At 52.6% G+C, this 24,237-nt stretch overlaps 10 protein-coding genes across 10 annotated transcripts; 6 read left to right on the top strand and 4 right to left on the bottom strand.

The window, feature by feature from the left end:
• Positions 1-360: 360 nt before the first annotated feature.
• On the top strand, positions 361-5,879 carry CLAFUR5_11006 (Non-canonical non-ribosomal peptide synthetase FUB8; the record flags this gene model as incomplete). Its single annotated transcript, XM_047910154.1, has 4 exons — positions 361-3,548; positions 3,598-4,525; positions 4,630-5,574; positions 5,643-5,879. 4 exons carry the CDS (start codon positions 361-363, stop codon positions 5,877-5,879), a joined length of 5,298 nt encoding a protein of 1,765 aa, XP_047765240.1.
• Positions 5,880-6,981: 1,102 nt separating this feature from the next.
• CLAFUR5_11007 (Cryparin) lies at positions 6,982-7,373 on the top strand (the record flags this gene model as incomplete). The annotated part of the gene is made up of 3 exons (XM_047910155.1): positions 6,982-7,132; positions 7,194-7,276; positions 7,341-7,373. 3 exons carry the CDS (start codon positions 6,982-6,984, stop codon positions 7,371-7,373), a joined length of 267 nt encoding a protein of 88 aa, XP_047765241.1.
• Positions 7,374-8,273: 900 nt separating this feature from the next.
• CLAFUR5_11008 (Efflux pump himE) lies at positions 8,274-9,439 on the top strand (the record flags this gene model as incomplete). The annotated part of the gene is made up of 4 exons (XM_047910156.1): positions 8,274-8,561; positions 8,673-9,130; positions 9,197-9,271; positions 9,325-9,439. 4 exons carry the CDS (start codon positions 8,274-8,276, stop codon positions 9,437-9,439), a joined length of 936 nt encoding a protein of 311 aa, XP_047765236.1.
• A 5,522-nt stretch (positions 9,440-14,961) lies between these two features.
• Positions 14,962-16,379, bottom strand: CLAFUR5_11009 (uncharacterized protein; the record flags this gene model as incomplete). Its single annotated transcript, XM_047910157.1, has 2 exons — positions 14,962-16,026; positions 16,089-16,379. The coding sequence occupies 2 exons, from the start codon at positions 16,377-16,379 to the stop codon at positions 14,962-14,964; spliced, it is 1,356 nt and encodes a 451-aa protein (XP_047765237.1).
• Positions 16,380-18,308: 1,929 nt separating this feature from the next.
• On the top strand, positions 18,309-19,115 carry CLAFUR5_11010 (Rhamnogalacturonan acetylesterase; the record flags this gene model as incomplete). The annotated part of the gene is made up of 2 exons (XM_047910158.1): positions 18,309-18,682; positions 18,737-19,115. 2 exons carry the CDS (start codon positions 18,309-18,311, stop codon positions 19,113-19,115), a joined length of 753 nt encoding a protein of 250 aa, XP_047765682.1.
• Positions 19,116-19,496: 381 nt separating this feature from the next.
• On the top strand, positions 19,497-19,813 carry CLAFUR5_11011 (uncharacterized protein; the record flags this gene model as incomplete). The annotated part of the gene is made up of 3 exons (XM_047910159.1): positions 19,497-19,556; positions 19,624-19,686; positions 19,742-19,813. 3 exons carry the CDS (start codon positions 19,497-19,499, stop codon positions 19,811-19,813), a joined length of 195 nt encoding a protein of 64 aa, XP_047765681.1.
• Positions 19,814-19,915: 102 nt separating this feature from the next.
• On the bottom strand, positions 19,916-20,478 carry CLAFUR5_11012 (uncharacterized protein; the record flags this gene model as incomplete). Its single annotated transcript, XM_047910160.1, has 2 exons — positions 19,916-20,385; positions 20,436-20,478. The coding sequence occupies 2 exons, from the start codon at positions 20,476-20,478 to the stop codon at positions 19,916-19,918; spliced, it is 513 nt and encodes a 170-aa protein (XP_047765680.1).
• A 184-nt stretch (positions 20,479-20,662) lies between these two features.
• CLAFUR5_11013 (uncharacterized protein) lies at positions 20,663-21,220 on the top strand (the record flags this gene model as incomplete). The annotated part of the gene is made up of 2 exons (XM_047910161.1): positions 20,663-20,836; positions 20,891-21,220. The coding sequence occupies 2 exons, from the start codon at positions 20,663-20,665 to the stop codon at positions 21,218-21,220; spliced, it is 504 nt and encodes a 167-aa protein (XP_047765679.1).
• Positions 21,221-21,321: 101 nt separating this feature from the next.
• On the bottom strand, positions 21,322-22,979 carry CLAFUR5_11014 (Sugar transporter STL1; the record flags this gene model as incomplete). Its single annotated transcript, XM_047910162.1, has 2 exons — positions 21,322-22,684; positions 22,756-22,979. 2 exons carry the CDS (start codon positions 22,977-22,979, stop codon positions 21,322-21,324), a joined length of 1,587 nt encoding a protein of 528 aa, XP_047765686.1.
• A 562-nt stretch (positions 22,980-23,541) lies between these two features.
• CLAFUR5_11015 (uncharacterized protein) lies at positions 23,542-24,151 on the bottom strand (the record flags this gene model as incomplete). The annotated part of the gene is made up of 2 exons (XM_047910163.1): positions 23,542-23,573; positions 23,650-24,151. 2 exons carry the CDS (start codon positions 24,149-24,151, stop codon positions 23,542-23,544), a joined length of 534 nt encoding a protein of 177 aa, XP_047765685.1.
• Between the last annotated feature and the right edge of the window lie 86 nt (positions 24,152-24,237).

Consider the following 24,237-nt stretch of genomic DNA (forward strand, 5'->3'; position numbering starts at 1 on the left):
GTCGTCTTGGCGGGAGATGTGTTTCAAGGTATTGCAAATCCTGTTAACAAGTCACTTTGCGAAGGAAGCGTCCCACCTACCGGAATCGCATTCCAGGCTACTATGAAGTACAAAAAGCTTCGGAGGATCTCTCGTGTCCTGCCGGGTTCTGTGTCGACTAAGCCCGGTAGTTCCATATCAAGCACCAGGGAGGCCTGCAGTAGTCCTACGGATGACATCGCAACACCAGAGACTCGCAACTCAACTGCCGTCGATCCGGGCGTACAACTGCTCACGTACAACAGGCTTCGCAGTCGTGGTCGTGGGGATGCAGAAACCATTCTATCTTCAGCTGGAGCAACCTCGGACGCAACACCATTGATGGATGCACTCACCGACTTCCTGAACCTGCCTCTGCCGGATTATATTGATAACCTGGCCATCAATGAGCCAGATCGGGTCTTTGCCAGAGTGCTCAGCGCATCGAGTACTGGCTACAGTGCTGTAGAAGTGACTGTTCAAGGCTTAGCCGTCTCAATCGATATAGCAGCAAGATGGCTGGACGAGCAGCTCGGTCAGGATGGAGAGTCCAAGACGATCGCATTCATGGCTGCCGGACAGGACCTCAGATACTTTATCATCATGCTGGGCGCGGTCAAAAGTGGTCGCCTAGCATTCTTCCCATCGCCTCGCAACGACGTGGAAGCACAATGTTCTTTGTTCAACGAGTATCGATGCAAGACGCTACTACTACCTCGGGCGTCATCCTTCCATGACAAGCTACAGCCAGTCATCGAGCAGCTGGCATTGAACGTACTCGAAATGCCGAGCCTGCACTACTTCCTGCACAACGGCGGAGGACTAAGACGTGGATATGGTTGGATGCCAGAACCCGACTCAGACTTCAAATTACAACCACTCGTCGGAGTTCATACCTCAGGTGCGACGGGCTCGCCAAAGCCGGTGGTTGTCAAACATGGCAACGCTACTGCGATGGAACACTGGAAACGATTACCTTCGCATTTCGGCCATGGAAAGGTACATTTCACACACTGGAGTAGCAAGACTATTCTTTTAGCACTGCCTTTGTTCCATTTAGCTGGCCTGAACATTATGATGGCGGCGCTACAAAACAACACAATCGTCGTGTTACCCCCGACTGGTCTCGGTCCCCTGAGCAGCGACATCATCGGCGACGTTCTTGGGCAGGTGACGGCAGATTGGCTGGTCACCTCACCCTCGATACTTGCGGATATGGCCTCGGATGTGAAGCTGTCGAGCAGCTTCTTGAAGGTAGAAGGCGTGGCATACGGAGGAGGACCACTATCGAAAGCTGCAGGAGACGCCATTGTCGAGTCGTGCTCAGTACTAACTTTCATTGGGATGTCCGAATGCGGTATACTACCTTCGCAGCTTGTTGAACGGGACGACTGGCAGTACATCCAGTTCTCTCCAGCTCTAGGAATCGAAATGAGGCCTTACGTGGAGGGTCTGCACGAGCTGTCCTTTGTGCGCGACGAAGCATACAAGGACTTCCAGGTCCCGTTCTTCACCTCCCCAGAGATTGATGAGTATTCAACGAAAGACTTGTTCAGTCAACACCCGGCCAATCCCGATCTATGGCTCTGGCAAGGCAGAACAGATGATATCATTGTCTACGCAACCGGAGAGAGGTTCAACCCTGCCGACTTTGAGAACACGATCAGCGGGGATTATCAGGTCAATGCTGCCATACTATACGGCAATGGAGAGTCTCAATCAGCACTACTTGTCGAGCCGCATCGTTCACTTGTCGGAGTTCGGCAGTCCGAGAGGGAGATCATTCAAGCCATCTGGCCAACGGTGGAAGAAGCGAATGCGAAATGTCCATCATACGCACGAGTTCGGAGAGACATGATCGTGATCACCGACTTGAGAAAACCTCTGCCTCGAGCTGGAAAGGACACAGTGCAACGGAAAGCAGCCCTGACCCTCTACGAGCAAGAGTTGGATGCTCTCTACTCCAGAGACACGATGCAGGGATCAGTCCCCGACAGTCCTTATGCTGTCGAGGAGAGAAAGCCTCACGTCTACATCCGCAACGACAGCCCAATTGATACGCACGACGACGTCAGTCCGGATGAACGACAAATGATGCAGCAAATATTGGACATCGTCGAGCGGCATACGGACCTCAGACTGCACGCCACAGACGACTTCTTCGCCGTCGGACTGGATTCGATCGGAGTGGCAGGAATTGTGAAGAGGCTTCGGAAGTTGATTGCGATCCACGGTGATGACAAGGAGATGGAACCGAAGACGATTTACAACCATCCGACAGCCGCTGCACTTGCTCGATATCTGGCTGGTAAAGAGCTTGTGAAGCCCGGCAAATTATCCTCTACGGAGGAGTTGTATGAGAGGTATTCCTTCAACCCGCCAGTCACAACCAGAGACCCGATACCGTATGACTCGCTACGAAGAATTGTCGCACTGACTGGTTCTACTGGCTCATTTGGTACATATCTGCTGGATCGACTCCTCCATGACGATACCGTCACACATATCATCTGCCTCAATCGCAAGCACAACGCTGAAGCGATGCAGCTGCAATCACTTCGTTCCAAGGGTCTCCAGACGAACTTCAAGAACAAGGTCACATTCTTGACAGTCGACTTCTCGAAACAGTACATGAGTCTCGACCGGGACACGTACAAGAACCTGCTGACTATAGTGACACATATCCTCCATACCGCGTGGCACGTCAACTTCAATCTTCCTCTATCGCACTTCGAGAAGCCACACATTGCTGGTATAAGGCAGCTGGTCGACTTTTCGGCACGGTCAAGTCACGGCGCTATGATCATCTTCTTATCCTCGGTTGGTGCAGTCTCCAACTACAGAGCATCACTAGACGGCGAAAACCATCGGACCGTACCAGAAGATCCGATTGAAGACTGGAGCTGCGCCTCACGCAGCAGCGGCTATGGTCAGTCCAAGCTTGTTGCAGAACGTATACTCTACACCGCCGCGACCGAAGCCGACGTCCCGTGCACCATCATCAGATTCGGACAAATAGCGGGACCATCGACTGGCATGGGTGTTTGGCAGAAGTGGGAATGGCTACCAAGTCTCGTCACATCGTCCAAGTACCTTGGCTGCCTCCCAGCAACACTTGGTGCATTCGACGTAGTTGACTGGGTTCCCATCGACTCAGCCGCCAAAATCGTCGGCGAGTTCCTGCACGATGCAACAACCCAACTACAAGAAAGCGGCGAAAAGCTGATGGTGTACCACGCTGTCAACCCCAACGTGGTTGCCTGGGACACTCTCTTGCCTTCGATCCAGCCGCATCTTGGCGTGTACGATGTGGTGTCGTCGCATGAGTGGGTTGAGCTGCTGGCTGAGTCGGATGAGAAGGGCTCGCCGGAGAACCCGGCGGGTAAGCTCATACCGTTCTATCGTAGTTTGGTGGATTCGGAGATGCAGGTGCCGCTTGATATTACGATGAGTCGGCAGGCGAGTAGGACGTTGGCGGAGCTGCCGTCGATTTCGGGGGATTTGTTTGAAAGTTGGGTGAGGAAGTGGATGTGAGCGTTAGTGTCTTCTCTATAGACCTCTGATCATACCAGGTGGCAGATACGGACGACCGGTGATTCTCTCGCTGTCACCTGCCTTACCAAAACTGGTGCCTCAGGCTGTATTCTCCGGCACGGGCCGTCTCCGATCGTGCGAGTCAATGCTTCTTCTCGCGACCGTGACTCTGCTCTTGAAAGGACAGTTTGCAGAGGTTGTCACTTCCGCGATCGAAGCAGATAGAAGGCAGTCGAGACACGCCCTACGCGTGAATGGCAATGGAAGGCGCGTCGATCGCGATGTACTTCTAATTGTCAACTTGTCTCTGGGGCACTACGTTCTCCGATGTTTCCAATGCGGCCAACCGCGAGAGCAGCCGGGGGACATGTCGAAATTCTTCCGCTCAGCAGACTCAAGCGGTAGCGACACAGACAGTAGTGATAGCGACACAGGAGCAGGCTCGACAGCCGAAGTGTCGCGAGATGGCGCGCTGCAGAGTCTTTCGAATCAGTCTCACACCTTGGGCCCTGACATCCTCACCGATGGAAAGGATTGGCTGCTACATTCACTGCTCGAGGAACGATGTCTCAACCAAGTGCGTGCAGAACAGACCCACGCGAGGTCTCTGGACGACAATGGCATCCGGCGAGAAGCTCGAAAGCGATATCGCGCGCTTGTCGCACGCCTCGCGCCTTTGAACTTGGTCTCTCCTGGCCTCGACGATGATAGACATGGGCCAATTCGCCAAAGCGTACGCGACATCCTTGACAGTGTCGGAACGGACACTACCGGAGCTCTTCAAGTCGCTCCCAGGACTCCACTGCCTCTCAGGAGGATGCTGACAGAGGGAAACGACCCAGTCACGCCATCAAGCCCGATCTCAACGATTCTCTTCGACACTTTAGGAACTGTCGGTTGTTCGGCTGCGACGCCTCGTTATGTTGGCGATTTTGAGGAGCTGGGTGCTCTTGGAAAGGGTGGCTATGGCGAGGTATGTTTTCACGATGCAAGCCATCAGTGCAGCCCTGACGCTTGATGCTTCATACTTCCCACAAGTCTGTATTGCAACTTTGCGTCAAACTAACGTGATTGTAGGTCTTCCATGTCCGTCATCACCTCGACCAGCGGGAGTATGCTGTGAAAAAGGTGCCCATTCGTCCAGCGATGGTGTCTAGAATACTGGCCGAGGGCAAGAGCGCTCTGGATGATGTCCTGGCTGAGGTCCAAACCCTTTGCAAGCTCGAGCACCCAAACATCGTACGCTATTTCAGCAGCTGGATAGAGTGGTCCACGCCGAAACCTTCGTCCTTCGAAGGCAGCAGTTTCAGTCTTTCGAGCCAGCAATTGAGAGATGTCGTCGGTGGCGCTGAGGTCTCGACATCGTTCAGTCATTCGCTGCATAGAGTGCGTACCGAAAGCGATGGTCTAAGCGATAACATCTTCGAGAGTCGCTCCCACGACAGCATCGCTCCGTCAGTGTCTGCCCACAGATCTGGTCACGAGGAGTCGAGCAGTCGCTCGGTCACTGGTGCCGCATTGGAGCGGTTTTCAGGCCCAGCTCTGACGCTGCACATGCAGATGGACGTCTATCCGATGACACTGGCTGATTTCATTGCGCCCAAGGCTGGCAGCTCCGGCATTCTACCATTGGCCCATTGCTTCCATCTGGAAACTTCAGTCCGGATCCTTCTGGCCATTCTGGACGGTGTGGAGTACCTGCATTTGAAGAACATGATACATAGAGACCTCAAGCCTGCCAACATCTTCCTGAGGCACGAGGACAACCCCAGAGCGACGCACAACGTGGATCTACTGCTCTGCTCGGAGTGTCGACGGGCAGGGAAACCGCAACCAGCTAAGCTGAGCGTGCGGATCGGCGACTTTGGGCTTGTTACAAATGTGGCCGAACAAATCCATTCCTCCCCAGGTGCAGCTGGCACAGAGCTGTATCGGCCCAAGACGATGGGTCTCGGTCCGCAGCTTGATATACATGCCGTTGGTGTCATAGCTTGCGAGCTGCTATATTGCTTCAACACCCAGGTAAGTGCTTCTATTGGTTAGACAGTCGCAGTGACGTTGACTGTACTGCATGGCTGACGACTTTGTAGATGGAACGAAAATCCATCTTGCATGCCCTGCGCGATGGCCATATTCCAAATCGCTTCACGACCTGCGTGGGGACACAGTCGAACAAGGCGAGGGAATGCATCAAATCTATGCTTACCCACGGAAACGAGAATGTGTCGCTTCATGAGATAAAGCATCGTTTGTCACAACTGATAGCACCTCCATCGTTCAGCGCGCTGTCGCTCAATGATGAGGTCACTCGCCGCTCGAGCACTTGAGAGACACATGGTATTCCTTGCCTACACGCAAAGGCATCCGAGATGGTTCGTTCGCATGCCAGACTTCTGTACATGCAAGAATTCATACGAATCCACACGAAGTATGTATACAGGTCGTCGACCTATGGTATTTCTGCTCACGTTCAGATAAGTAGCCGTGATCGACACCGCCAACCAAAGCCAAATCTGGGGAGGTGGGTCCCAACTTCTTACCACATTCGACCCAGTCATGCAGCCGCACCTTATCGCAAGCCTCGAATACACTCGGAGTGCTGACTTCGGGCCCAGTTGGAGTCCACAAATGTGCGTAGATTGGGATTACGCCCGTAGTATTGCTGAATGCACAAGACCGGAACCGAGCATCCGAGCACCTGGCACTGGGACAAGCACTAAAGCAAGATATGTGACAGGATCTTGATCATGCTTGAATCTCTGCTGCATCTTGCATGGCATATCTCTATCGGGCTGGATGTGATGTGTGCAATATGTAGCTGCCTGGCCTATCGAGAACACGTTGTCAACATCTGAAACGAGGATCTCTCAAGATCGAACTACCAACAACCTGTTTCGATGCGCTGCATAACATCTTGACCCACAATACAGCACCCCAGCAGATCGCCTCGCCCAGGTACGAGCCGTGCAAGTCTCACATGCAAGCATGCGGCTCTTGGGTCGGCTATGGCTCTGGACGATCATCCTCTGATCTGGCCATTGCCTTATCGAGCGTTGATGAAGTATCCCACTTTCATCTATGCGTTTGTCACATCGCTACCGAGTACAGGCGAACTAGCAGACGCACGAGCCCCGTCGACGTAGCCGCCTCTATCGCGGGCCTGATTGCCTGCCTTGTTCTGCTTCGGACGCTGCTGCGATTGACTGACATGTGTCGGAATCCACCACGCCATGGAAAAGACATTACGACGGCGAGATAAGGACAGGCCAAGAGATCAAGGAGGAGGATGGGCACTGCGGCGTATAAAGGGTTGGAAGTGTCGCCCGGATGGTCCTGCTGCTCATCCATAACAATACCTCAGCCTCGAACATCAACATCAGCTGAAAATTCTCTCCTCGAAAACTTCAATAACACGTCGACATCATCAACATGCAATTCCTCGTCCTCGCCCTTGCATCGCTTGCAGCCGCAGCACCATCAATCAAGCTCCGCGCTCCTTCCGATGTCTGCCCAGCTCTCGACACCCCGTTGTGCTGTCAGGCCGACGTTCTCGGTGTCCTTGACTTGACTTGCGAGGCTCGTAAGTACACCCTTTCCAGTTGACATGACATGACTTCGGTACTGATGTTGTTCATTTCTAGCAAGCGACGACACTTCGGTCTCAAACTTCGAGGCCGCCTGTGCGACCACTGGCTTGACTGCTCGGTGCTGCACGCTTCCTTTGGTAAGTCATTCGGTACTACCAGGCAGGGCATGGGCGATGGTTGACTGACTTCCAAATGTAACAGCTCGGTGAAGCGCTTCTTTGCACAACACCCTAAACGTGTTTCGAAGCCTCGTGTGGAGGATCTATGTCGAGGGTGGGCATGATATAGATACCAAGCCACCGTTCGCAGCCTCTGACTTCGGCCAAGACTTGGCTCCGATAGACTACTCATCCTTCATTGCCGCAAGTTCAGGTGCATATACATACACCATAATCAAAAAAATCTGCGAATACGAACCTAACCTCTCCATTCTCCACTTGCCCTTGTCGCTGTCTTTCCGGCGTCTCCCGTCGCTTTCGCACTTCCGTCTGCCCTATGCGCCTCCAGCGTCTCGGATCTCGCAATCGTACAGCAGAACGACATACGGACGGCGCCGACGACGCTCAGGCTAAGACGGACGATTGCACATGGTAGTGGATCCAAAACCATGATATGGAGCATGTGAATCGTCGGCTCGTCATCCTTCGCCCCGGCAACACTTTAAGCTTCGAAAGTTCGGCCGTAATCCATCAAATCTTGATCAATTCCAAACTAAGCTATGACGTGACTCAGCAGAATCACAGCCACCACTTAAGCAAGGATGCGATCCTAAGCGCAACATGTGCTGTGGATAGGGTTTAGCGCACGAGGTACGAGGATGCCGGGGATTGCTATTCTTTGAGGGCAAGCAAGCCACATTTACACATTTACCAATGTTGCAGTAGAGGGAGGATTCAGGAGCCGGAGATGTGTTATGGGAGTGCAGGTAGGGTCAATGGGTGTCGTTGGTCATGATCATGACGGAGGCTTGGTTGTGGATGTGCGTGCTTTGAGGCAGCGGTTGGGCCGGGCGGAGGGAGTATATCTTGTTGGGATGTTCGTCCTGTGTTGTGGTTCGGACAGTATCATCATCCTCTCATCCCATCTCCTCGCTCTAACATAGCCTTCTGGTTCTGGATCCAGTCCGACATCAGCATGGCTTCGAACATCACCGTCGATCCGTTCGAGAACTGCACTTCAGTCACACCATTATGTCCCGTCGAAGCAACCACTTATGGCTATACACCTAACTTGGCCGCCAATGTTATCCTCCTGGTAGTCTTCGGCCTCACAGCCAGCGCCCAACTCGGCCTTGCAATCAAGACTCGCCTCCCAGCCTTCGGCACCGTCGTCACAGCCGGCTGCGTAGCAGAAGCAATCGGCTACATTGGCCGAATTATCATGCACAACAACCCATGGAACGAAAATGGCTTCATGATCCAGGTAAATCCCAACCCTCCCTTGAAAGCAGTCTCTCAAAACATCCCCTCCCGAGACTTGAACCACCCCACACCCCATCAAACCCATCATACTAACCCTCCCGCCCCCCTCTAGATCGTCTGCATAATCCTCGCCCCCTCCTTCCTCGCCGCCGGCATCTACCTAACCCTCAAACACATAATCCTAACCCTCGGCCCCTCCAAATCGCGCCTACCCCCATACCTCTACACCTGGATTTTCATCTCCGCCGATGCCCTCTCCATCATCCTCCAAGCGGCCGGCGGTGGAATTGCCGCCGGCAGCGACAACGACCCCGACTTGCAGGATATCGGCAACAATCTCATGATCGCGGGTGTCGCCGTCCAGGTCGCGACTATGGCAATTTGCTTTTTGCTAGCGATCGATTTCGGCGTCGCGTTGGTGCGGAGTAAGAGTATTTCGAGGAAGGGGTATGGAGGTGGGGAGGGGTTGGGCGGAGGACATGAGGAGTATTCGAGGACGGGGCGGTTTAGGGTTTATTTGGTGTGTACGTGTCTGGCGTTTACGACGATTTTTATTCGGTGCATATACCGGTGAGTTACAACGAACGCAGCGAAGGCCTGGCAGGTTACGACAATGCTGATGGTTGTTTCGGGCAGACTTCCTGAGATGGCGGGTGGTTGGGGCGGTTCTCTTATGAGGAAGGAGACGGACTTTATGATTCTAGATGGAGCGTGAGTGGTATTGGAACTTCTCTCGAAGTCGTGCTTCGCTGACGTGACTATAGCATGATCGCAATCGCATGTATCCTGTTGACGGTCGCTCATCCGGGCATCTTCTTCCCTGATATGCGCATTCGCCCGAGCAAGCTCCAGTCGCCTTCAATGGAAGAGTTGAAGTGATGGATGCGTCAAGAAACGATACTCCAGGTATCGTCATTGTTTGGCGTTGTATAGACGTTTTTCTCGCGATAGAAGCTGCTGAGGGCTTCAGCCGCGCGAGTATACTCAAGTCCAAAGAGGACGGCTGATGTTGATGATGTCAATCTATTTGAAGCTATAAAATATAGATAGATAGATAGATATTTCATTAAGCTGTTGTAGTGCCCTTTGGCCTATGCAGCTATGCTATCTTGTTTTCGTATATATAGAGGGGAAACCGTGTTAGTGAAAACCCCTCCTCCTTCCCGCCTGTCTTTTCCTCCTAGTTGTCGTCTTAAATTTCCCTTGTTAGGGGTACGCTAGTGTCATGGGCCTGCCCTGATGACTACCCTATCTACAACCCCCCTCGCTTCCGCCTCTTGTCTATCTACTCCTCCGTCTCGCTAGCGAGGCTAAACTGCTAGAGGTATCCCTGCTGTAGTATCTACCGAGAGATTCGGCGAATGTTGCCTTTGTCCCTAATGATTGACTTGTAGTCTCTCCTTCCCGCTTGGTGCCTCCAATTTCCCCTGCCTCTCGCCCACTACGGGCATCGTAGTAGCATATGTTTTAGGTTTTGCGATAGGTAGCCACACTAGTAGGCTGGGCTATAGATGTCTAGTGCGCGTCTCCTGAACAGGTAGGCCCTTAATCCAATGTGTTCGGACCTGATTTGGATCGCTATGCTTGCTTCGGCCCTTGTCAGGTCCCTATATAGCTAGTAACTGTGTCTCTAGAAGGCTCGGAGCGCTATCGGGCCTATTGTCTTAGGGGGCTTCCTTTTCCAGTCCTACTCCTATAGGCAGCTCGCTATCTGTTCCGCTAGGCTTTAGGTCTTAGCCTTGCTCCCGCCGGCCTGGCGAGTCCTACGCTCCTCCTCTTTTCGTGCTAGCTATTCGGTGCTTGTCTGTACGGCCGTAAAGGTAGTAAGGTCATCCTCTTTTTGGCTTGTCCTATGTCCTGCCCCTCTCCGGTAGCGGCTTTCTATCTTATTCTTTGCCTCCTAGATCGTGGTTTGTGCTAGGTAACCTGTCGTCTTTACCGCGTATTAAATTCTTATTCCCCGGATGTACTGGCCGATTAGTGGTATTCCTGTCTCCATTTCTACCGTGCTTGTTAACGTTGTCTTATATACGCCTAGTACCCTACGTAGGTTGCCTGCCTATGTCCTGTTTAGGGGTTGCTCTATCCGTTTCGGGATCGGCTTGCCTACGCCTCCTGTTCCCCAAATCTGTGCCCCGTATAACATAGCTAGTCTAACGATCGCCTTATACATTACTCTTACCTTGTCGAATGTTGCTCCCTATATAGATGCCGTAAGCCTCTTTATCGAGGCTTTATTGACTTGCGCTCGACTCTAGGCTTTCTTAATCTGTACATTCTAGCTTAGCTTCGGGTCGAGCCAGATCCCTAGTACTCGTAGCTCCGCTAATAGCTTGGTCTCGTAGCCTTGGATTCTTACCGCCGCCTTTATATTATAGTGTGTTCTCGCTTTACTAAAGTGTATAAGTTGGTACTTTTTAGGGGCGAACCGGGCACTATGCTTCTTTGCCTACTCCTCGCATTTCTTGTGCCTATCTTTAAGGAGGCGACAGTTCTCTTCTGTCGAGTCTAACTAGGCTAGGATGTTTATATCGTCTACGAACCCCGATGCTAAGGTTTGCGGAGAGGTGAGTAGGGGGATTAGATCCGACATAAATATTAGAAACAGGATAGGGGAGAGAGTAGATCCCTAAGGTATTCCAGTCTCTGCCTTTACCGGGTCGGACGTGTACCTTCCTAGGACTAGGTATGTCGTCCGTTCCTAGAGAAAGGAGTAGACGAACGTCGTTGCCTACTAGGGGATGCCTTTCTGCTATAGGATATATATTAGCCTTTAGTATAAGACGTTGTCGAAGGCCCCTACGATGTCGAGGGATAGTAAGGACGCCGCTCGGTTCCTGCCGTAGTGCTAGAGGGTCTGAATTTGCTCCGTAATTAGCTCTATTGCTATTAGTGTCGATCGCTAGCTTCTTCCCCCTATCTATATTACTAGGAGTACGTGGTTGTCCTCGGTAAGCTACGTAAGTCTCTAGGCTACTATCTTTTCTAGGACCTTCCCTATCGTGTTTAGAAGTGCTATTAGTCTGTACGACTTGGGCTGAGTATAGTCTTCCTTCTGTAGCTTACGTAGCACTACTGTTATAGACTCTCTATACGGCTTCGGGTGATACCCTAGCCGTAGGTACGCGGTAAATAGGTTTATAAGGCTCGGCGCGATCTCTTCTCTATACTCTTTTAGTAGTACGTTTAGTATCCTATCTAGGCCTAGGGCTTTTCGTCCTTTTAGCTTACTTATGACTCCTGTTACTATGTTAGAGCTAACCGCCTAATCTATGTCTAGGGGTTCCGGGTATGTGCTCGGGTCGATGTCCGTAAGGTCTGCCTCTACTTACGTCGAAAAGAAATAGTCGGCTAATACTTTTGCCTTGCCCCGGGGCGTAGCCTAGGCAATCCCTTCGCGGTCTACGATTAGGGGGAAGTAAGGGGTTTGTTGCACTTTAGGTAGTCGTACCTATTTAGCAAGTCTCTACATCTGTTCCGGGTTTTCTATAACGAGCCCGATCGTCGCTCTCTAGTCCTATAGCTTATCGCGTCTTATCTGTGCCTTCTTCTCTTATGTCGCGCGATAGTATTGCTCCTACGTCTCTTAGGTATGCTCCTTCGTCTACTGTCGCCTTGCCCTTCTAGCCTCCCTTACCTTCGTAGAGCATTTAGGGGTCTAGAAGGCCTTCTACTACGTTAAGGGCCGGAGTAACGGCGTGTATTGTTCCGCTACTTGCTATATAACCGAGGTAATCTGTTCTACTGCTTGATCTAGCTAAGCTGTCGTCTCGAGTTCTCTATGCTATAGTAGGTTCGCTACTAGGAAGCCTCTTATGTCGTCCTAGCGTGCCTTCTTCTAGTTACGGCGTGGTTCGTTTACTAGCTCCTCTATCGCCTTCACCCCTAGCGTCGTTTAGATAGGGATATAGTCTAAGGAGGCTTCTAGCGCGTAGTTCGGTCGGCATTAGACTAGTCTCTCTTCAAGTTCTCGTAATAGAAAGCATAGGTCGATCGTGCTTATACTAGTACGGGCCTTCTACGTCTCTATTCCCTTTAGTGTTACTAAGGCCATTCCGTAGCGTGCGGTTATATCCAGTAGCTTTCCCCCTAGAAACGCGTGCGGGGGAGTGAATTCGAGTCCCTACTATAGGTAGTAGAGGTTGAAGTCGCCGAGGAGTACTTACTTCATATCTTAGCTTAGGGTCCGCTCTAGGTAGGCGAGGGTTCCTAGTTCCCTACTCGTCCGACCCCGCGGTAGCGGGTTATAAACGTTATAGATCTAGATAGGGCCTTATGTCGTGTCGATCTAGATTGATGTTATGTCTCCTAGGTTGCCCTGCTACGGTAGTATAACCTTCTACGACTTAAGGTCTATAGTCTTGCTTACGTATATATATGTCCTCGGGATGACGTATCGTTAGCCCGCGATTACGGTGTAGTATCTCCGGTCATTATAAGTGGCTAGGAGTCCTACGTAGGGGTTGATCTATAGTTCCTGTACCGTAATAACGTAGTGCCGTAGCGGGTCTAGCTCTTATAGAAAGTGGCGCTAGACCTTGTCCCTACTTTTGTTTACGTTGTACTATACGATAGTAATGTCGTCGTATAGTATTATTCGTTATCCGTGAGGTCTATTTCCGTGCTAACCTACTGTGTCTCCTGAGCCTATATCTCGCTGTCCGGCTAGCCCTAGGGCCGCTAGGGCGCCCCAAAGATTCGCATTTGGCCTAGTTCGTTAGCGGCCCGGTTAAGGTGTCGAGGCCTACCGGGAGGTAGATGCGTTTGCGGTTAGGTTCCCTTATTCGTCTCTTCTACCCTCTTCCTTTTGCTCGGCTCGAAGCCCTTATACACGGTAGGTCCCTCCTGCTATCGTGAGGGGTACCTAGCTAGTGTAGAGATCCTTGCTTGTCTCGCTCGTTCTTGTGCTACTATTCTAGCTAGGCATTGGCTTGAATACGCTAGGTGCCTTCTGCCGTAGCATACGCACCTACTCTCCTTTTTTAGGCATTCCCTTCCCTAGTACGGGCCTGCGTAGTGAGGACACCTTAGGGTCTTCTCCCCGCATTTTGGGGCTATATAACCGTACTATTAGCATTGGAAGCATTGTAGTACCCTATAGCTGCTCTAATAGATCTCCGTGTCTATTCTCTCGTAGTTCTAGAATAGCCTATTATCTAGTATCTAGTTAGCTTGTTCCGCTGTCTCTACCTAAATGATAAGCGATGAATGCGTCTTTTCTCGGTCTACTGTCTTGTACAGCTATGCCGCCTTCGTTAGTCGTACTCCTAGGGAGGTGTTCTAGTTCTATACTTAGAGGTAGGGAAGGTCTTCGACCTTGAATGTCCTAGGGACCCCGTAGGCGATGACGGTATACTGTTAGTAGGAGACTCGTGCCGACTTCGCGACTTTAGTAGTCCACTCCTTATAGGTCTCTAGCTTTCGTCTATTAGACTCTTATACGGTAAAGAGTCTTACTACGCCTGTTGCCTCTACCCTCGCCCTAACTACCTCCTTTTAGCCGATTCTGTCGACAATCTCCTTGCTTGTTAGGGCTGCGATTTCTTGTTTCTCCGCCGGATCAGTAATGTATAGGCGTACCGCCTTACTTGCCTTCGGAGGGGGTTGATTCTTACCTACTGCTACTATTGCCTATATAGTTGGTTTCTAGGCTGCCTTCTGTGTTGCTTGTTGGATTGTCTTCGGGATTTGGTATGATAGCGCTTTTAGCGCTCCTAGTAGCTGTGCTATAGTGTTCTTATATACCCGGGCTAGGTGTTCGTCAACCCCTAGTAAGTTTTCCGCCTCCGTATATAGGGTCGTCCACGCTGTGTTGTTTGTCGTTGGCCTCTGCTTTCTATATAGTGGGCCTTGGCTTGTGTCCTGGGTTTTTTCTTGGTTTGTTCCCCGGTTTGACTCTTGGTGCAGAATGTTCGCAAGGCTGTGGCTCTCGTTGGTTGCCATCCTTCGCTGCTGTTCGGGGTCGCGCTTCCTAATTGGGCAGTTGTCCTCCGCAACTCCGCAATTCTAGGGTCTGCCTTCAGGGGAAAGGGACCTCAGTTTTGGGGTTTTTTGTACCACGATTGCGCCGCCGCCAGCGCAGGCGGGTCGCTACTGCTTGAGTAGATTGCTCGTCTTGATAAGGGCTGTCGATTGAATGGTCCTCGTCGATGGCGCTTCCCTAGAACGTGCCCTAGATCTTTAGAGATATGGCTATGAAATATACATATCAGATCCAACTCCGCACGCTATGCCGTCAATCAATCCAACAGGACTCAAGACTTTCCAAGGAGTCAATCGAACGCCGCCAATCCTGACTTCGGGTATCTCGCTGGAACAAAAGCGCCAAACAGGGCGATATGCCTCCCTATCATCATCTCACGCACACTCGCTAATGCTTGAACATGCGCTGTATTGCTTTCCTACTCTGGCTTCTTGTCTTCCGCATCTGGCCAGAGATCGATGTAATCTGTATCGTGTACTACCAGCTTCTTGAGATTGCTCTTCGTACTCCATCTAATGTTGTTCGTGAACGCTTTCTTATTGGCCCCGCCAGCGTGGCCGTGAATATTTGAGAAAGTCTTGCCTACGGGCATGTGGTGCTGAAACAGCTGTGGCACGACACTGAGACATGTGCTCATACTTCTGTTCGAGGTTCCGTCGCAGGTATCTCGTAGCATGATGTCGAAAGCCGAATTCATCTTTCGCAATCCCAGCTCCCAGAGCGCGTTGCGTGCCCCTTGTTGAGTGAATGCGTAGGCTAAGCTGCAGACGTTGTTGCGTGCTCGAGAAACGACGCGTGTGTGGGCTGGGTAGCGGTCTGTGAGGTCGCTGCTACCCCATTCTCTCTGGATGTGCTGAGGCTCTGGGACGGTCTCGTCGTGGTTGATGATTGCTCGACCGAGCGGTACGTGGACGTTGGGGTTGTCTGCGTTAGGGAACTGAAAACCACAGTGGCCCAGCCACAGCATGTCCCATCGATCGGTATCGCCAAAAGGCGAAGTAGAAGGCGCGCTGACCTCGTGACGATCCACCTCGAACTCGGAGAACTGTTGTCCTTCCTGCGCATATGGATAGGTAGGGTCGAGGAACGCATCCTTTGTGCCTTTCACGGGCTGGACCAATAGTCGCGATGCTCGTGCAAAGCCCTTTATCTGTTGGTGAATCCTGATATCCCAGTCCACATCTGCCTCCAATATTAAGGCAGAGGTCAAGTTCTGCTCCACGATTGTCCTGATAGCGTTCATGTGTGCTCGCCATGAACCAAGATTGCCCAGCCTTCCCTTCAGCTTCTTCATGTCCGACTGGTCTGTGTACTTCTCAATCTCTGGATGTTCTGCAGGGAGGAGCATTTCATTGAAGTCCTCAGGCTTGATGCTAACGCCGTCGACGAATTCGACCTGAAGATTTGTATACCCTGCAGCCAGAGCCATTGCATCGCGAAGGTCCGATCGTGAGGGCATGTTGATTACGAGAATCTTTTGAAACTGTGCAATGCTGGTCAGTGACTCGGTCCTCCAGATGCTATGCAGTCAAGCCGCCAACTAACCCCTAGAGTGCTGTTAAAAACATCATCGATCGGATCATGTTGGTCGCTATGAGAAGTGGTCCGCGATCGTAAAGGAGAGCTTTGTGTTTGACTCAATGTCAGAACGAGGAACAGTGTAAGCACTGCTGCCGCACCCGCGAATATCATCTTGCGGGTTGACGAGAGCGAGCTGAACTTGTCGACCTTGGCCCATCGCGGTAGCATCGTCGGACTGCCCGGAGCAGACATTGTTGCAGTGGTTGTTTCCTTGGGCAAGAGAGAAGACAGGAGCGAGTTCACGCGCCTGTGCATTGCACAGGATAACAAGCAATGAGGCTCCAGATACAGGGGTACCACCGATGGCGATGGCGTGCTGCTGAGATATCGCCCTCTCACGATCGCAAAGATTCAAGGACGGACCTGCGAACATGGAGCTCGAGGAGCGCGAGGACAGACCTTGATAGGCGTTTATGCCGGACTATGCCGCACATGTAATTCTGCCGTAACGCAGCGAGCGGCCGCGCAGACACGCGCTGGCGAGGTCAGCCACTCCTGCAGCATCCTTCTTTCTGTCAGCGTCTGCTAGATTGTTGACAGCCGGCGGATCGTCCCTGAAAACATCAGGGTCCACTTTTGTGGGAAGGTGCACGCCAAAAATGCAACAGAGTTCTCACCAAGCACTACTGTAAGGTAGCGCAACGGTGTATGATTCGTCCGGTATGGCACATTGTGCATCGAGCGCAAGCGAACCACACGTGCTCTCCAGCAATTGCCGGACATGGCAGCGCACACAATCGCTGGTGGCAGTGTAGCGTGTGGCAAAGAATCTTTCGTTATTGGCGGAGGATGCTGCCAAAGGCCGGTCCAAGGTCGGCTATGCTGATGCACCAGGAGGTAATAAGCAGGCGAGGTGCCATTGGGATTGCGTGTACAGGAGTCAGCCCATCGCGATGACTCCGATGAGCTGTGCACCGGAGGCTGTTTCGCCATTGCGATCTCCCTAGCACCAGGACGACAGCGTGAGACCGGTGCGATGATGCCCCTTTCATCATGGTGCCACTATTCCTCTCGGGCTGCGGGCACCGCGCCAGACCGATCGACATGAAAGAAGCCTGCACGCCCAAGAGGCGAACGCTCTTGGCTGTAATAGCAGCAGCTTGATGAACCGCTCTCGCACAGCGCAAGCGGTGTTGATACGATGCAGGAGAGGTAGAGGAGATGAGATGAGGTGCGGTCGCAAGAACTTAAGTTACGATGTGGTCAAAGTTCTTCTCGCGGCCACAGGGAACATTCTCCCGTCTTGGGGCTTGCTTGGCATGCGACGAGGTTGAGTTTCACACTTTCGGCAGCAGCCGAAGCGAAGGAATCCTCGGTCCATGATCTCATTCCTGTCATCACGCTCTCCTCATCCTCATCCTCATCACTCTGCTATCGCATACATTATATGACCTCACCCCTCTTGAAGCGGACAGACCACGGCCGCCACCAGAAAGCAGTACAGGTGTCCTCCTCCAGACACGCGGCCGCGAGTCTTGCATTGGCTACGATGGTACGATGGATGTCAGCATAGCCTACACCTTGCCTACGTGTTGAGGCGCTCTGTCGTCTGCCGATATGTGCATACTGTGCCGCACTCGCTTCCGAGACGGGGCACAATGGGTAGATGTTTCGGGCCATGTGCGATGGTCTCCGCGGCCGGCCTATGCACAACTGTCCATCGGTTCAACCACAACTGTTCCAGCACCATCGCCCTGTGGGACCCAGATCGAAGTTCAGTGGCATCTCGGACCACGGTGATGGATACAACGAGCGTGCAGAGACTATTAACATTCGCTGGAGCACACGTCTCAACTTCGAAAAGCTTATCTACGGCCAAACGGACTACATCGACTCGTACAAAGATGGCGAAGAGAGCCAAGAACTGCTATGACAGCCACTCGCATGGCTTTGAACGCTTCGGCTACACTTCAACAGTCGCGTATCGAGACATCGTGAGCTTCACTTCCCGAACTGACCGAAGCTCGGGCTGTCTTCAGCCGAGGGAAGCTCTCAAGATACACAGACTTTGGCATTTCCTCCGTCGAGCAGTTTCATGTTCCCCACGTATTGCACGACCTGCATATATTGTTCCTGCAGATCCGGAAATACTTCTCGAGCATGGCGAGATATATACTGGACCAAGTCGGGGCGCCGACCATGATCCTCCAGCACCTGCCCCAGCGCTGACCTCAACCCTTCAACATGCATCACGCAACATCACTCTTGGCCACAGCGGCGTCATGTGTCGTCACCGCCATAGCTCAGACTGTACATCTGGCTGGTGACAGCACTATGGTCGATAAGGGAAGCAACGATGGCACAGCCGGCTGGGGCAAATATCTACCCAACTACATCAGCCTGGATGTCAACAACAAGGCAGTAGCAGGACGATCAGCCCGTAGCTACACTCGCGAAGGCCGCTTTACTGCTCTGGCCGACGAGGTCGAAGACGGTGACTTCGTAGTGATCGAGTTTGGCCACAACGACGGTGGAAGTCTGTCGACAGACAATGGCCGTACCGACTGCAACCCGACTGATGCCGATGGGTACGCCGCGACTTGTCAGACGACATACAAGTAAGTAGCATCATCGACTCGAACATTGTGTGGCTATATTGACCTCTCCCTCAGCGGCGTCTCCGAAACCGTCCAGACATACTACACCTACCTCGTCAACGCCGCAGAACTCTTCCAATCCAAAGGAGCCTCCGTTATCATCTCCAGCGCCACCCCCAACAACGTCTGGGAAGGTGGCAGCTACTCTTACAGCCCATCGCGCTTCGTTCAGTACGCCCGAGATGCGGCTACGGACTCTGGTTCGACGTTTGTGGATCACCAAATTTACACTGCTGCGCTTTACAGCAGACTCGGCAATGAAGCTGTCAACGCCTTCTACCCGAACGACCACACTCACACAAGTCCAGAGGGAGCGAACGTGGTGGCACGGGCTTTCGTTTTGGGCTTGGAGGTTACTGACAGCGGGTTGAAGGAGTACATTACGAGTCATTGAAGTAACAAGGATTGAAGTTGATGAGTAGTAACCGCGCCCGCATTCACTTACGACCGCAAGTTAGTCATCGCCACATTGACACTACCCACCCCTAGCCAAGTCCCAAATGCCATCACCTTCCAGATCCATCTAGACCCATTCGTCGTGGATTGCTTGCCACACGACTCGTACACGCGGCAAAGGCAGTACGAGGTGCAACTTCGGGCTTGACGATAGTAGGGACGCTAGTCTCATATTTGTCGGCAACTTACCTCATTAGGGCTGCGCAAAGTCAAGATGCGTACGCGTGCGCCGCATAGTATAATAACAAGTCGTCGTGATGGCGGACCTGCTGCAGTCTCGCAGCCATCATCTCTCCCAGCCCACGTTCGCGACCCCAACATGAAGCTCATAGCCCTAACGACCCTCTTGTCGAGCGTCTCGGTGGTATTTGGATACTGGGTAGGTCCTCCTTCTGATGAGATGTAAAATGACAGAGCTGGTTGGCGTGTGTAGAACTGCTACACAGGCCGTCAACTGGGGTAACTGCATTGGTAGCCAAGGCGATAATGGCAACTTTCCTTGCATTGATGTGAGTTCTGCGTCGTTCGAAATTTTGGTGAAGGGCGGAGCTGATGTCCGTGTAGAGGAAGCCGTACAATACGGAGGGGGATGGATGCTATCCGTTCATCGATGGGGCGATAGCGCATTGTTCTTAGGTCGTGGTTGAGAGGATGGAATCTTGGTGTGTAGTGGGTTCTGCCGTTGCCAGTGTGGGTCGAGTCACTTGCAGTGGCCTCGAGGATCGCACTGAGACCCGCCTACCACGTCTTCTTTCTCTCGAGTTCTTCCATACTCCCAAAAGCGACCATCTCGTTATTCGGACCACGGCAACGAGCCTTCAGTACGCCGTTGCCCAGCTGTACACCCGCATCATGGAACCAGCTGCGTTGCCATTCTGTGAGGGTATTCAGGATCAACTGACGACCTCTGTACCAGAACGTGAACATCGAGTCGACACAAAGCTCCTGAATGTGCTTGTGGTAGTGTGGCGGCATAGATACAAGCCATGTTCGCGCCAGATCGGAGCACGGGGCTTTGAAAGAGCTGAAACGGAGGTATGGTACGATGCACTCGGCGCGAACCTGTTTGCATACCAGAAGCATTCCAGGGCTGTTCGATCTAGCTTTGATGACTGTGTGATTAGGACCAAAGGTGCCTGTGAGGTGGTTGATATCGGTGTTGTCGCGTGGCGTCAAGACGTGTTCGTAGATGATGTCACGGAGTTCCCCTGAGAGGCGATTTAGCATTGTGCATCGCATGTGAGAGTACTCAACGTACGAGGCAGCGTCAACAGTGTCGGCTTGCTGGTGGTGGACGCCATGTTGTGTGTGTGCGTGGCGAAAGACGTTGCTTGAGGAAGTGAAGTCGAGAAGTGGTGTCCAGAAGGTGAACGCGGCTGCCGAAGTAGCGTCCCTGTGGCAACGGCGTTTAGTGATGTCCTTATAAAAGCCGCCACCACGTCCGCTTCACATTCGAGTGAGGCAAAACCGCACACGGCCGGCAACATGGCGCCTCGGGCCTCATTCATGAGCCTCCCACCCGAGCTACGCAACCATGTCTACGATCTCGCCGGCCTCTTTCAGCAAGCACGGATCCAGGTATCGAAAGTCAAGGAGCCCACCATCGCACTTGCCAACCGCCAAATCCGCTCTGAAGTGCTAGGAATTTTCTATGGCCAGGTCTGTCTTCACCAGAAAAGCCATGGTGCGATGAGACCGCTGACAATCGCACAGAACGTGTTCGCTGGTCAGAATCGAGCCGAGATCAAGGGCTTCCTCTCGCGCCAACCACCATCAACTTTGGCCTCGCTTCGCGCGGTCCAGTTGAACTGTGGTGGTCCTATGCTTCTCTGCCGTGTCCGCACCTTTCTCACACGCGACATGAAGCCCTTTCTGGACATCGGTCTTGGCGCCGAGGTGGTGACAGCGCAGATTCGGGTGAAGGGCGAAGGTGTGGTGTTCGTGACGGCCTCGGGGACCGCCGACTTCAAGCAGCACGGTCGGGGGATTTCCAAGGATGAGATTACTCGAGTGAAGCGAGGTGGAGCGTGTGGAAAGAGATGAGCGGAGGGTTGAGCACACTTTGGGTATCTCGACTTGACGACCGTGTGCTGCAGCAACACTGCTGTGTTGCGTCGGTCAAGACTGGTTTAGACTGGTTTAAATCACTTCGCCACTTCCTCCTTCACCACATGCGTCTCTTCAATCTTCTTCATTCCAGCCTCGGGATCCACCACCGATGCACCTCTCCTCGCAGCCTGTACCAGGTCCGGGTTCTCCTCTTTCAGTCTCTTGAAGTTCCTCTCCGCATCCCACACCCACGGCGTATCAGCAGCAAATAACAGATCCATCTCTTCGAGGGTTCTGCCGTTCGTCTCAGGATACAGTGCCCACACCATCGGGATCGTAATCACGTTACAAGCTCCGAAGATGTAAAGTTTCTTCTCGCCGATGGCGTTGAACATGACCGGACACAGCAGAGTCAGCCAGCCGTTTCCGATGGACCAACCCACCACACCCCATGCATTGCCCTTTGCTCGTACTTCGAGAGGGAAAATTTCGGCCGGGTACAACCAAGGGACAGTCAACCAAGTGGCGCCGAAGATGGAGGTGAAGATGAAGACGAAGGACGCCGCCGCTGCACCATACGCGCTGGCAGCAGATGCGTTGCCAGCTGCGGTGGCATTGATCCCAGCACGAGCCATGCCACCAGCCAAGAACATGGCGATGCCCATGCCAACAGATCCCCAATAAAGCGTCCAACGTCTGCCGATTCGATCGAGCGTGAAAACACAAACCAGGGTGCTGAACATGTAGAAGATGTTGTTCAAGCCGCTAATCCACTGACTCTTCTCGGAGCTGAAGCCTGCAATCCGGAAGATGGTAGGCGCATAGATCGTGACACCAGCAATACCGATCCACTCTTGCATGATCTGCAGCCAGACGACTAACTGCACCCTTCGTGCTGTGTGCAGCTTGCCCGCACCAATGCCAAAGAGCATGGAGAAGTAGCTGTTCCGGTTCGCAGTCTTCCGCTCGTGAATGACGATGTTCTTGATATCATGGAACTCCGCATCGGCCTTTACAGTTCCCTCCTCGTCCTCACCTCTCAATCTCCCAAGGATATATCTCGCCTCTTCATCCCGTCCCACCTTGACCAACCACCTCGGCGACTCCGGGAAGAACCACACGATCCCCAACAGCACCAACAACGGAATGATCTGGAACGCAATCGGGAACCTCCATCTGATCGGACTCCTCCCATCGTCAATGAAACTGAGTCCAAACTCCAACCAGTACGCTACCACAACCCCAAAGATATTGAGCGTAAACTCAATCGCAATGAATTGCCCTCGACTCGTATGTTCCGCCGTCTCCGTCGCCCAAACCGGCACAATCGCATTTAATATCCCCGTCCCAATCCCATTAACCGCCCTCGCACAAATCATCCAATTGGCATTCATAGCAGAACACTGCAGACCGGCACCCAAAATTGCCCAAATAGCGCCCAACGCAATCGTCTTAATCCTGCCCACCTTATCACCAACCCATCCTCCTAGCAGACAGCCGAAGAAGGTTCCGAGGTAGTAGACGCTGACGATCCGCCTTGGAGCAGGGAGTCGATGATGACTGGGTCGCCGGATTCGGAGACGTAGCCGAATTTCATGAGGTCTATGTAGTTGCGCGCATTGTTGACTCCACCCATCATGCCTTGGTCGTAGCCGAAGAAGAAGATGGAGAGGGCGCATACTGAGTTTATGGCGAGGAGAAGGCGTTGCTTTGAGAGTTTGGAGGCTACGCGGTAGCCGGAGAGTTGGTCCATCGTGGTGTTTTGTATTGTGTCGTATACCAGTAGGTCCGAGAAGTTGTGCCAATGTGTATGTTAGTCTCCCAGCGGCATTACCAGTCTTGATTCAGTTGTAGCTGACATGAGGCGGAACGTGGTGCAAGTCATGAAAAGGTGAGGTCGCAAAAGTCGCAAAGGACGTCATCGGCGGTCTATCAATTGTTTTTATACGTTGCACCGCAGGATCCAATATATCGTCTGAGTTCCATGAATGTGCATGAAATGGTAAATCGCCGGTCATCAGCCGCGAACTGCCGCGAAAGTGGCATCCCGAAGAGCGCAAAGTGGAGTTCTCCACCTTTCTTCCACGAACGGTGACGATGCTCGTGACGGCGACTGACGGCCTTTGGAAGACGGCTCTGTTCCGGGAGGGAGTACTACTTATATTGAAAATCAGTACTGTATCAGTGTGAAAAAGCTGTCGGAGGCAGCCTCTCCAGAAGAAAGCTTTCGGAGGCAGCCTCCCAGAAGGTGATCGGGCAGGTATGGCAGTGAGATCGACAGAAAAGCCAGTGATGGGAAATTCGTGGTGTCGTCGCTACATGAACATCATCCGGGACACCATAACGCCTGTGAGAACACGGTCAGTTCTGGCACGGGTGAGACACGAAAGTCAAGAGCGATGATGAAACACAGCAATACTCACCCTGCTTGACCGCATCCAACGCCGCAGCCAAAGGATCACTCGTCCAGCTCGGCCCACCAGCAATACATATCCGTGCCTTCAGAACACCAAGCCTCAAAGCCACCCCCTCCCTCTTCAACTCATCTTTCAGATTCTCCAGCTTAGTATCTTCGTCCAGCCCTGGCAACTCTCGAAACGCCGTCCTCCAGCTCATGGCTTTAGTGCATGTCTCGCTCGTGTCGTACCTCAACTCGGGGATAAGGTCGACGATCTTCGGGTCAAGTGTTGTCAGTCTGCGTGTGCAGACTGCAGGAGACGAGAACTGGAGAGTAGTGTTCGCATAGAAGATGCCGGTGCACTCAGATCGTAGTTGGCGGTTGGTGTTGAGGATTGGGTGTGCCATGTTTTCCTCGTTCAGGTGGAAGATGCCAGGGGTGTTGGCCAAGAGTTCATGGTATATCCTATTTCTAAGCTCTGGTGGCAGCCGGAGCAGGGGTGACTCTTCCACATCCACTTTCGCCATATTCCCTTGGTGCTCGGTCGCCTGTTAGTGATACTGCTGCTGCTAGCTGTTCGTGATTCAAGCTGTGCAGCTCCGATTCAAGGGAA

Source organism: Fulvia fulva, chromosome 8 (genome assembly GCF_020509005.1).
Source record: "Fulvia fulva chromosome 8, complete sequence".
Classification (NCBI taxonomy): domain Eukaryota; kingdom Fungi; phylum Ascomycota; class Dothideomycetes; order Mycosphaerellales; family Mycosphaerellaceae; genus Fulvia; species Fulvia fulva.